Below are 13,226 nucleotides of genomic sequence, written 5' to 3'. Positions count from 1 at the left end.
AGCTGCCTACTCTGTGTGCCTCACTCATTGCCTTGCTGGGCTTTTTTTTACTACAAAAACTGCCACAGCTAACCTCTCCCTTTCCTGCCATTGACTTGCTGTATTTCAAAAGGAATGAGCTCTTTTCTAACAGTGTGGAATCTGGTTCTCTCTCTCTCTCTCCCTCGTTCTCTCCTCTGGCTTCCTCTGGTGGGTGTCTGGGTTCTCTGTCTCATCTTCCTGTTCTTCCTCCAATACTTTAATCACACACACCCCTGCCCCCCACCTGTCTTCTTTCGCTCTTCCTGCCTGTGCTATGTGGCTGGTTGCCCCCCACTCCTCTCCGTGGTTGCTCTATCCGTGCTGCTGTGCTGCCGAAGGAGCGAATGCGCCTGGAGCGCGAGGAGGCAAACCGGTTGCTGGAGGAGGAGGCCGAGGTGAGGCGTTCATCTCTACACACTCCTCCCCCAGCCCCGTCACATAGGCTCAGCTAGCCTCCAGACATCTCAGGGGAATCTGTTTCTCACAGGAGCAGTTTTTATAAAGGGAGGCCAACCTAAATTGTCTGCATCTTGCCAGACAACAGTAGTCACATTCCATCGAAGGGAGACCGCTTTACTTTCTGTTTGAGTGGCGTTATAGTTGTGTGAAAAATGGCTGTCAAATTTGTAATTGGTTTGCCTTTATTTTAATTCTCACTTCCATAACCCTTTGTTTGAAGGTTTATAAAAATGACATTTAAAAAAATATATTTTTAAAGCAATGATGTGACTGCATAAATCATCCTAGAATTTCATTCTAGTGGTTTCTACATCTAGTGCGATGGGGACAATATACCTTGGTCTTGGTCTTGTACTAATTAATCCTACCAGTTCTTCAGGAACCCAGAGTACCAGGGAACTAAGGCAAACGTTTTTATGTAGCCAAAATGTATGCAGTAGTTGAAATCGTAGAAACACCCAGGCACACACTTTCTCTACTCCAAAATAACTTTTATGGGTTGCTAGAAGTACTTACTCCATTTTTCTCTTTTAGGTTGCCTTTTTGTAAGTAGTGGAAAAACAGTACCTGTGGGGTACCTTTAGTCAGGGTTCTGATTTCATGTTATTCTTTAAAATTGAAGCTTTGGTATTAAACGTACTGTAGAACGCCCAGTGCAAACAGTAATACCAGTCCAGCACAGTTGGTCACTGTTCTTTCTCTTGCTCCAGAACTTCAGCCCAGGACCTCTGAAACTGGACTACAAGACCCTAGCCGCTCTTCCCACCACAAGCCTGCAGAAAGTCACACGGGTGAGCAGAATCACAGGAACATTTTTTAGACTGGAATTTAGTGTTGGGTGATATTAACTATTCTAGATTGTCTGATTTCCAGAGAGCGCTGCCATTTAAAGTGGGTAATTCTGGTTTAGAGATCATATATAAGCAGCACTGCACCAGACATAGGGCTGACAAACACACCTGTATTTGGTTGCTTGATCTCATACATCGAGATACTTCTGTAGAAGGCACCTTTGTGACGGATGTGTTAAAGGAAAACTGTTATTCTACGTTTTAGGTTTGAGGGTAGTCATTCTAATCTATACCAGATTAGCTGCTAGCCACAACTAGTTTCACAAGAGATTGACTGGCTCATTGGTAAACAGACTCTTATGATTTCGCGAGAGAGCTGGTTTTCTTTTGTGGAAAGCACTTTTCTCTTTGACATTTATTTCTGTGACTGAAATAATAAGAGCAGAGCAGTAGCTCAAACTGGGAGTTAATAAACTACTTTGAAATCTGTAAAATTCCCGATCCTGTTAAATCAGTTCATGACTAAGGACACTGAAGTATTCTGCAGCAGATTACTGACTGAAATGATTATATGACAAATGATAGTGAGTGAACTAGTCTGTTGGCTAAAGAAAGTGTCTACAAACATAATTATATCAAATCTCACATGCTTGTTCTGTCTCTTTGGGACTCCTGCATGGTATCTATGACCTGACTTGTCGTTCATGAGAGAGTATACTGTATGTGCACCACAGTAACATCAGGCTCAAGTTCCAGCTTCCTGTTATTAGTTTTCAAACAAACTGGCTTATTTGAGTGAAATCTTCACTCTTTATGCTAGATTCTTAATTACTATTATTACAGCACAGCTAGTTACTAAGCACTTTGAGTTGGGGTTCAAAAGTGTGAAATGTTTATCACAAGCTGCATATTTTATTTTATTGTTGAAAACAAAAGAATACAATGCAGGTTCACGGACTTGTAGGCAGGATTTATGAAGGTTCTTCCTGTCTTGGAAGGCTTTGTTCTGTGCCAGCAGTGATTTCTAGTCCAGCTCAGAATAGCTGTCTCACCAGGGCAATGTGCTACATACGATTCCACCAGCCAGCCGTTCTGCGTTTATCCCTCAGGAATCTCCCACTTCAGCCTGTGAGCGCCACAGTCCTGACCTCTGACCCCGAGCAGGTGTTCTGAAAGGTGGAATTCCGCTTTCCTGGGTTCCACAGCGACAGTCGGTGTTCTGAATCCCAAGCCCTGTCATCTGGAATATAACGTTTCCTAAATCATTGTAGCCCATTCTCTGTTGCAAACATTCCTGTCCATCTCCATGACATTCCTGTTAAATTACCATTAAATCACAGACTTGAGCTTGTATGATGCAACTGTTGTGAAACCTGAACAAAATCAACTTGATTGAAAAGATTTAAATCAGTTCTAAAAAGGCAACTTAAACAGGACTGATAACAGTCAGAGCTGGGCACCCTGACTGCCCGAGCAATCGACTTGGCCTTTTCCATTGTTAGCCATTGCTGGAAAAGTATTTGGTGTTAGAAGAGGGTTGAAGTCATGACCTCTAGCCAGGAGCTGTACTGTCTGCTCTTGAAGAATGTGCCGAAAATAACTGGTCAGCTTACAATCGTTTGACTTTTAAGGCTATGCAATGCTGAAACTAGGAATAAAAAATGTTACAATGGTTCAGAGAAAGGGTTTTATAAAATATTTTCCTTTTTGTGCTTTTTTGTGTTTACAGATGTCTGTAAATATTGACTTTCCTTGGCCATCTTGTGCCCAGTGGGGCTCTGTCCTTTAAGGAAAAGTGTATCCAGTGCAGTGTCTGTATATGGCAGAGGCTGTCTTTGGTGAGCCACTGTCCTGCAGGAAGTTGAATGTTGTCTTTCCAGATAACATGCTAAGGCAGGAGTGGAAACCACAAGGCCCTCTGTAGATAAGAGTTTGCTGACACTGTAGGTTGATCTCTGTACCTAAACCTTGTTCCTGCAGGCTGGGTGTTTCTTTGGTAAGCTCAGTGTTATACTTTGGTATTAAACGTACAGTAGAACTACATCTTCTACAGTAAACATACATTTTCTACATCTTCAAGTAACCGTTGAAGAGCTGCGGGACGTAGGTAGATTGACCCATTTAAGTAACATGCTGTCTTAGGTCATTAGATGCTGAGTTGAAATGACAACCCGAGGAAACACCAGCCCCCCAGGACCAAGATTAGACTTTTCTGCTGCAGAACAGCCATTGCCAGGAGCAGTGACTAAGTCTTACATGATCGTGTTCTGCCTTAAAAGGTAAAGTCTGTAACTCTGATGGGAGTACTGGCCACTGGCCACAATATCACTGTAAAACTACCAGTTTCTCTTAAAAGAAATTAGTTCTGTGCCCTTTGGAGATTATACCTAAACTGTCTTTAGAAGTTGTATTGGAAATTAGTCCTGGTTAGACCTCATCCTAGACCTGGTGAAAAATAAAGTGCAGTTGTTTTGAATGACAACAATGTGGGAATATTTGAGGCGTGCCATGTCAAAAAAACTACCTAGTGTAGTATTGTGTTGGATGATTATAGTTTCAAGGGAGGTGTGGGCTCATTGAGCCTTTCAAGTTTCTTCATAGACACAACTTTGGACACATTTGCAGATAACAGGAAAATCATTAATGACAAAATTCTGATTCAAGCACAGTAAGAGGGCATAACGTTTTTGGCTCAAATCAACATCATTATATGTTTATATTCTTTCCCAAAATGACCAAGCGTTGCAGCTCCTTTCGGGCTGTTATTTGTGAAAATGAGGCAGACTTGTTTTTTTTTTTGTCTTTTCACTGTTGATCCTTTATCCCAGATCCTCATAAAGATGTGGTGCTTCCTCAGAGAGGATGAGGAGGCAGGAAAGGCAGTGTGTCAGATTCTGTTCAGGCTGTTCTGAGGGAGAGGGTATGAAGAATTTGGCAGGGGGGGGCGGGAACGCACAGCTGACGCCTCGAGGGGCACTTGTCAGGGGATATTTTTAGCGCTTGTGGGACAACGGGAGGGGACTGGAAGAGGGAGAAGGGAGGTGTGCGGGACAGAGCGAGGGAGTCAGAACGTGCGTAAATCAGGAGAGCCTCACCACTGCCTAATCCTGCTGCCGGCCACTGTGAGTCACCGGGACTGGGTTTCTACTGCCTTTCCACGATGGGGGTTTTTATAACTCGTCCCTTTCTTCTCTCTTTATCTTTTCTGTAGCTCTAGTTGCTGTAGTGAATGTGTGTTTTATTGAGTTTGCGTTTTGTGAATGTTTCTAGTCTCAGTTTCATAGTTGGGTCGTTCTGCTTGTCCAGGAATTTTATGGATATGACCGATGGTCCTGCTTTCTGGTCCTGCTTTCGACACAACTGTTTTCTCTCAGCCCCACTGCAGGCCGATAGGAGATGTTCTATACATGGAGAGTTAAAGTGCTGGAGTAATTCTGGCAGTTGTTTCAGAGATTCTGCTTCTAGAGGGCTGTCTGTGTGAACCTCCTAGCATCTTGACAAGCTACCCTTGGGTAGTGCTCTCAAATAGGAAATGCTTTTTGTGTCTGAGTAAGATATTAGAGAGTTCTGATGTGCTTCTGCTGAGAAATTGTAAAACAAGGACCTCCTCGATTCTCGGAGGAGCAGTCCTCTTTTTGGCCCTATTTGCTAGCCTGTCTAAAAAAACAGAATAGCAAACATAGCAAAGTCCCAGTAGAGTTTATGGCTGTAGATACTTGTATGTAATAGAAGAGGTTGAATGAAAGATTCTGAGATTTAAGTGTTTCAGTTCTTGAAAGTTTTTGTGATTCTGGCAAATGTTTTGATGATTCTGAGATTGTTAATGACATTTTTTCATTTTTAAATGTTGCACACTTTGCTTGTCGGGGCACTCTTGTAATGTTCAGTATACTAAGGTGCTCTGCATCACCATCTGTAGACCTGAGTATTCAAGAACTTTTGAATATGGGCATCAAACATGCTTTTATTTGTTATAGAATTCATACAAATTGCAAGGTCAACATAATGTGATGCTGTATTGCCTATACTAATATGCACTGAAGAGAGAGAAAGTGTGGTCTACTTTGTGTGAAGGATGTAACTGATTGTAAGGTTCACATGGTTGTGTTAGGTTGTGATTTGTAGAGTGCAGGTGAATTTGATTGTATAGGTTGTGTTGTAGTGCTGTGTATTTTTGTTTTGTTCAATAGAGAGAATGGTATGGTATGAGTATTTTTAATGTAATTTGTTATGTTTATTATTATAAGAAGTAGTGCAAACTTAGTTTTTTTTTTCCTGCAGTTAACCAACATGTTTCTGGAAGCCAAATTTAAGATTAGCAGCTGACTTTGGTCCCTTTTTAGTTCTGTCTAATGGTCAGAAGGACAGGGCCAGAGGAAGCTTTACAGAGGATAACTGTCACACCTCACCAGTTGATGATGTCAGGGTTGGCCAGCGTGCCACCTGTTCACACTTGTCACATAGAGTTCGGAGTCGTGGCTGGAGAACTGTAGGCTTCTTCCTCCTCCATACCTCTGAGCCTTCGTCTGTCTGTTGGAGTGAGGTGCAGGTCTGATCAATACACCAGCTCTAGCTAAATTTAGTGCGAATAAGTTTCGGAATGTAAATGTTTTAAATGGCCAGTCTTCTTGATAATCTTTGAGCAGATGCAGACAAAGTGCCATGACTTGGTGCACTTTCATGGTTTTTCTGCAAGGAGAATACAGGTCTCCTTTTGGCGAAGGTGAGACACAAGGACTTGTGCCCAAGTGATTGCTTTGAAACCCCATGAATAATAAAATCAGCAGTGACTTTAACAATGTGAGTTTGACTCACAGGCTCTCTCCACAAATGAAGCGCATTTAGCAGAAGAAGCCCTGCCTTTTAATCAGGGCTGTGGGCAGCTGTTGTGCTGTGCAATGCAAGTGTAATACATTTGGATGTCAGCAGCCAGCAGTACTGATGTTATGGTTATTTATGGTCATAGGCAGGGGATCTGGACAGTATCAGAATGAATCTAAGTGACACCGCTCACCACTGAGAGGATTAGCCTGTCAGGAGTTAAAATGGTCAAGGTCTTATCCTACAGAGTACTCCACCCACACTGGTTGCCATTTTAAGATGAAGCCAAGAAATAACTTGTACAGTGGTGATCCTTATGATGTGATGGTGGGTTATACGAGTGGGTTGGTGTAAGCTGTTGTGCAATCTGTTTATACTTAGTATTTATCAGTCTTATTATATTGTTCTGTTGTAAAAGTGGATGGATTTTCAAGCAGTGTAGGAGAGTTCCTCCGTCCAGCTCTTTACCAGGGAAGGATTGCAGAAAATGTCTGCATTACCCTAGTAATGTGGCAAGTAATGCCACATCACCCTAGCTAGTGATGAAGCCATACAGGCACAGTATCCCTAATCAAATGAGGCATTCGTTTTGAATATGAAAGTTGGCTTCATCCCTCTAAATTTGCTGTAATCTGTTATTGTGATGGGAGGGTATTTGGTGTGCTTTGTCCGTCTCACAGCTGGAGAGATACATCAGGCAAGAGAGGTTCTCTCTCCCAAGGCATTCGGGATACAGCTCCAGAAAGGATTTTCCTACCTTCACTGTAGGTTTCTTCCTCACTCTTCTGTCTCTGTCACTTTAGTGTAGCTCCTCTGGTGGCCTTTTAAAGGTATCAGATAAAGCAGAGTGATCTCTGAGTGTTTTCTTGGTTTGCTGTTTAAAATGGGGGTGTGGAGAGTTTAAGATGTGTGACTGGCTTGAAGAAGGTTAATGTCTCAGTATTTACTGTAAAGCTGAGAAGACAGATGTCTGAGGCCTAGATGATGTCCATCCCCTGTTGTGATTGAATATCTGATAAAGAGTGTGAAATGCCTACGCTTGCAGGCAGGGGTACAGAGTTTTTTGTTGATTTATGCTTTAAGAAGCACTCAAGACGTAAAAATCTTGAGAAATCAAAGTTAAATGGACCTCTTCAATTTTCAGCTTGATAAGGGAAGTCATCAAGGCATCTTCTTAAACTTTTGTTTTCTGTATGCTGTGCACTAGTGATGTTACCAGATTTGGCTTCTTCAGGTGGTCTTGTGGATGTCCAAAGCTACCATCTCTGATTCTTGCACCTCAGTCGTCCTCTAGCTTTGGGCAGACCTGTAGTGAGCCCAGCAGAGCTGTAATTCTGATCCCAGGTTCACTCTCTTTCTGTCTAACTCTCTCTTGCTTTCCTTCAGCTTGATCTCTGTGCCACTCACACTGATCTCATGGAGGCCTCCCTGCAGGTCCACGTTAACACACCCATTAAACCATTGGGGTTTAAGACTGGGGACCCCTCTGGAAGAGAGCGGAATCCTTTTCATATCGGGCCTGATGTCCTCATCACTGCTTCGCTCCCCTCTTGCCTGAGCGCGGAGAGTGATGCTAGGCCCATGCAGGCCAGACCACAGCCTGCTGAGAACAACCTTACAACCGTCCCATACGAGATGAGACCCCAGGCTCCCCAGGTTTCCCACAGTCCTTCACAGCAGATAATGCCGCCCGTTGTGAGACACGAAGCACCTCCTGCAGCAGAGGAAGCAGAGGAGAGCCTGGTGGACTCTCAGCCCATTTGTTTCAACGAGAATCCCTTCCTGGTGGCCAACCGAAACGGCAAGGGCAAGCCCCCAGGGGAGCGCGTCCTGTCGGGCCCACCAGTGGGCTACGGCAGGAAGGGCCAGCTCCAGACCAGCCTGTACTGCAAGGCAAGCCGGCACTTAGTGTCCTCTAGTGTGTGTGCACGTGTGGACCAATCTCAGCATGTTGTGGCCTGCTGCCCTGCTGACATGACACTGGTGCCTCCTCACAGCAGTCCTTGGCATGGTGTGTCTTTGTTGCCTGGTTGTATTGCTCGTGAGCTAATGTAGGTATTAAAGATCATTCCCCCATACGTACGTGTGCTCATGTATGTGTGTATGAGTCACTACATACACAAATATGTGTACATATACACAATCAGTGCAAATGGCTGTTTTTTCCTTGTATTGGTATAACACTCACAGTAGGACAGAATCCTCTTATGAAGACATTGTCATCGTGCAACTATTAATCACCCAAGATATGTTAATATTGTCCAAAATCTAATTTTTAGCTCTTACAAGCAGACAAGTCCCTCTTGAGGAAAAAAGTGTTAATGATAGAATGCAACATGAAAGAAGTATAAAAATGTAAGTGTTCCACATGTGGATAATTGGGATTATGTCCCAAATTTATTCTGGGCAAATAGTTGCCTCATTGTAAGATCTGCAGGGGGTTAACATCATTTTGATGCTTTATTTTCCCAAATTGTTTACAGTAGCACTGAAGCATGAACATGTAAGCATGTACCTTTTCATTGGAGTTGTATGCATTCCTGAAAGCTACAGCCTCTCCTGGATTTCTTCTTCACCTGATTTACAGCAGCAGGGTATCAGGTGGTTTAAGTATGAAACAGGTCAACTGTAGGTCAGAGGTTTTACCAGGAGAGCTTGGAGGAAAGGACAGCCAGCAGCCCTGAGGTCTGGGGTAAGCTTTGTGATTGGATGATGGGTGAGGTGGCAGGGCTGCTCAGCTCTCTCTTTCCACCCCCCCAAAGGTACAGGCCTCAGGATGTTGAGGAAGAGGACTTGTGATTGGATGGAGAGGGATCTGACTGTGTCCACATAGCTGTTTCAATGAATAATTCTTGACCTTAGCACTAGATTCAAGGTTCAAGGTTCTCGAAATGGTAAAATGATATAATCCCCTTCCCTAAGACTACATGTTTCCTGTGGATTGTTTAATTTGGAGGGGATGATATTTCTTCTTGAAACAGTGTAGGTGTAACTGTATTGGGCAGGCATATGATGTATTTTTAAATAATGTTAAAAGTGAATAAATAATTATACAGAAACTGACCAGCATGCTGGTATTGCGTACTTTCTGTGCTAGATTGTACTTAACGGTGGTTAAGTAGAGGTCTAACAGTTCATAATTTTCACAAAAATTGTTTTTTCAAATTTAGTGAACCATTGACTTCAAAATACTAAAAATGACATTTCTTTAACAATATTTGTATTGTGAAGTTCTACTACCCTACTATTCAGTTTGGTCCATGTTCATTGCAATTTTTGTGTCTGTCAAATTCCTGCCTGACACTGAGTTAAGAAGTAAAAGGTAGCTTTAATCTTAATTAAAACGCATTCCTGTGGAAAAACAAATATTTTGCGGAAATGTAGAGGATAACACTTGAAGGAACAGGACTTGTGCTTGGAAAACTGTGCGTTTTGCATCTAATCCAACACATATCCCACTGCCACAAATATCTGCTGAGGGCATGGAATTTATATGTTTTATTTTTTGCACTTGGGGCTAAGCTTGGGCACTAAATAGAGCATCTTGGTTCAAATGCCGGTCATGGCTGGCATTCCTCTGTGAAACGCCTTCTTCGGCAGCCGCTAATGTGGGACGATGTAAAGAACTCTGCCTTTCAGCAGGGTCTCCTTACATGGGAATCTCAGTGGGCCCTGATTAGACTGACGTGGCGCTCTCGATGTTGAGTTGCTAGTTAGCTGTGCTGCTTACAGTGACTCTTTGGAATATTAGCAAACTAGTTTTTATGCAACCTACGGGTTTAAATTGAGTGAAAAGGGAGATAAATGCAAAGACCGTAATTTAGTACGAAGCAGTTTGATGTTGACAAGCCTCTCATTGTTTTGTAATTTTTTGCTTGTCAGATGCCTTTATCTGGTCCTTCCTATCTCATTATAATAGATGCGACTCCGGGTAAGTGTGTGCTCAAAAAAGGCCTGTATAGGACTTGTTCTTATTATAACTAAGTAAAAAATTTAGTGTACAGTTATCCTCATTATCGTAATGCCTTGTTAAAAATATCAACGCCACAAGAATACATTGGCATCATGCAGTGTTGTAGGTCACATTTCTCCATTCAGGGATGTTTTAGAAGACTTGCACATCTAGGGAGATATATCGTATTTTGTCGCATGTCAGGGTGCTAACACTTTATCAGGTAGTGGATAGACAATTGTAATCTGGTTCGTGTACAGTCATCACCCAGAAAATCACCTCAGACTGGAGACGGTGGTTTTGATTCTATCCTTGTTTGATTTTCAGTCGTCCTCCTCTGAACCCATGGGGTTGAGCAGCCCCAGCAAAGATGCCCTGTACTCTCCGTCTTCACAGCCGGTGAGTGCAAACCTCACGCTCAACTCCGTGCTTCAGTACGGCATATGATGCACAGAGCTGCACTGACTTTACTACAACATGTTAAATCTCTGAGCGTTATTCACACACAGCTCTATTCCACTTTATAGCACTGCATATCGGCTAAGGGTTAGGGTCAGAAAAGATCAGTTTCCATTGGTCTGTTGGTATTTTCATTCCTAAACTGGAGTCCCATGTCTTCCTGTGTTATTCTTTATGTATTGTACATCTATTTGAGTATATGTTATATGTACAAGATTTAGTAGAGCCTCCGTTTACCTCAATACAAGAATTTCTTCGTCGTATCTATTGAGTTACAGTATTCTCTAATCTTCCTTGTATGTATCACTTACATTATGCCATGTCTGTTTTTTCCCTTCATTCCTAGCTTCAAACATTTAACATCATATAGCTTTAAAGAACAATTGGGCAACATTCATGGTTTAAAACATTTAAACTCTTTTAGAAGAGAGAAACCAAAACCTCTTTTTACACCTTTTATATACTCTTCCTTGATGCCTTGTCTTCTTTCCATTCCTTGTTCTTTCTCTCTTCCTCCCATGTCAGCGTGGCCCCCGGCAGGGAGACGCGCTTTGTAAGTGGCCTATGAGCCTGGTCTGACATGCCGGCCTGCAGCTTCTTACTGTACTGCCTGACGTGAACGGGCTAGGGGCAGTCTCTGGGGCACCCCTGGGGTTTCTGAGCAGTGAACTAGCAGGTCTAGTTGAAGGCCACCAATAATTTAGTTTAGTCAGAGTCATTGTGGCAGCATTCTAGCCTGTTTGGCCTACTTTTAAGGAACCTGGGCCAGAGAGAGGGTTTTCAGGAATCAGGCTGAGCAAAACTGCTCTAGGTCATGGGTGAAATCCATTCATACCCTCCACTCCAGTCTGAAAGAGATGGGTTTGCTTGTCATTCGGACTAAAACTGGTGTGAACCACAACACAGAAGTTGTGATTCACACCTGTTTTCATTTTCAACTAATTTTCATTTTTTGTGGTTTTAGTTGCTAGGAGAAATTCTAATGATGGGTTGTAGTTCATTGTGACTCGAAAAGTACTTCTAACTCCGTGTTCAGAGCTTAAACCTCCAGTTCCCCAAGTTCTTTCTGCAAGATCCCAACAACGTTAAACACCACCAGTGTCCATGACTGTCTCTTACACAGCTATTTATCCTTCTGCAGGGGTATTTCAGTTTTTATGAAGCCTTTCGTACCCGTAAGCGTTCTCAAACGTTCCCTGCTTTAAAATGAAATGAACTGTGTTTTTTAATATTAAAGACTGCAACAATGGTCATTACAGTTACAGATGTTGCAACAGCTTTTACACTTCAGTTGCAGCAGAAACTTTTAAACCTTGATCTGAGTCTCAGAGGAAATACTGGTCAGGTGATCTGTCTGACTTTGTCTGCCCACACTGTGACTTATTTCGAGTCATGTGAAAATATACTAGCAGTCTCCAGCCCAGCTTCATGTCTATTGTTTGGTATTGTAATACAGAAGATCCCAGTCCAGTCACCAGTTGTTCATTGCTCATTGTTTGCCCAGATACCTGCTCTGTATCTTGCAAGTCCTTTTTAGCTGGCAACTTCAAATAGAATTGGTTTGATGCAGATTGCACTTAACGAGTGGGAATTATTTTATATTTACCAGGACTTACACGTCTTATACTTCTCTGCTTTTACAGAAACATCCTTATTTATAATTTAATGATGCAAATGTGATGATTCAGACTGAATTAGAATGCAAAAAGTAGCAGAATCAACCCAGAATCCAGAGAAAACAGGTGTCTGTCTTGCTCAAGGTGTGTGCACCAGATGCCTTCATTGAGAGTGATGCAGAGAAGAGGAGCATTCTGTGGCCATAGTGTGCGCATAGACTAGTAACTTGTGACTAGTATCCCTGTTGTGTTCAACAGCCTCCTCTGGCCTTAAGGCCTCTGAGAGTAAGGTGTAGTCATCTATTTTGACTGTACTATTGGCTGTTCCTCATTACTTTTCCCTTCAGTCTTGATATCTCTGTATAAGAACACTTGTCTTTTTGTGTGTATGTTTCAGGCTAGTATTAATTTCCTCTCCAATGCAGCTCCCAAGGAAAACAAATCAGTGAGTATCTAGAAAACAGGCTGGGCTTTAGAAAAATGTCATCCTCTATAGGAGTGATTGCATTGGATAAGATCCTGATCCCTGTTTGCAAAGTCTGAGCTTATCAAGGCCTTTCTCAGTATGACTGATTCTAGTGCATTACAGTGATATAGTCTTCCATAGTAATTATTTCTGTGAACTGCTCCTGGTTTTATATCCCAACTCTGTACTTGATGAGTTAGTAACTGCATGGTGACAGACATGCACTGGAAAGACAGCTGAGCTAGTGTAGGATTTTCTAATGCACTGTTAGAGTTTGATATATTGCAATCATGTTGTCTTTCTGGTGCATGTCTGTCACCATGCAGTTACTAGCTCTGGATGTAACACCAGGGACAGTTCACACAAATCATGCCCCCAAGCTCTGGAACTCTCTCCCCAAGGATACCAGAGAGTCACCTTCTCTAAACTCCTTCAAATCCAGACTCAAAACCTTCTTCTTTAGAAAAGCCTTTACTTAACTGGTTCCATTCTTTACCCCTCTGCTGCTACAATACTTAGCAGCTTATCACCATCCACAGTCTCCTCTGTGTATTGTAATTGTGTTTTATCTTGTGTATTATTTTTATTTATTGTTGTCATTCTGTAAAGCTATTTGATAAGCCTCCTTTAAAGATGCTATA

The 13,226-nt window shown here is 42.4% G+C and overlaps 1 protein-coding gene across 22 annotated transcripts in view; it reads left to right on the top strand.

The window, feature by feature from the left end:
- Positions 1–13,226, top strand: part of scrib (scribble planar cell polarity protein) — a 124,651-nt gene that overhangs the window by 93,162 nt on the left and 18,263 nt on the right. For 15 of the 22 annotated variants that reach the window (XM_015354398.2, XM_015354393.2, XM_015354390.2 and 12 more), the window contains 5 exons: positions 360–416; positions 1,191–1,271; positions 7,479–7,985; positions 10,372–10,443; positions 12,517–12,564. In XM_015354398.2, the coding sequence (XP_015209884.2) occupies positions 360–416; positions 1,191–1,271; positions 7,479–7,985; positions 10,372–10,443; positions 12,517–12,564 (765 nt within the window). The remainder of the gene's footprint in view (positions 1–359; positions 417–1,190; positions 1,272–7,478; positions 7,986–10,371; positions 10,444–12,516; positions 12,565–13,226) is intronic. The other 7 variants (XM_015354407.2, XM_015354404.2, XM_015354386.2 and 4 more) reach the window with 6 other exon arrangements.

The sequence above is a fragment of the Lepisosteus oculatus genome, chromosome 6 (genome assembly GCF_040954835.1).
Source record: "Lepisosteus oculatus isolate fLepOcu1 chromosome 6, fLepOcu1.hap2, whole genome shotgun sequence".
In the NCBI taxonomy this organism is placed as follows: domain Eukaryota; kingdom Metazoa; phylum Chordata; class Actinopteri; order Semionotiformes; family Lepisosteidae; genus Lepisosteus; species Lepisosteus oculatus.
The sequence above is the reverse complement of the archived record's forward strand: the minus strand, read 5'-3'. Positions and strand labels throughout refer to the sequence as shown.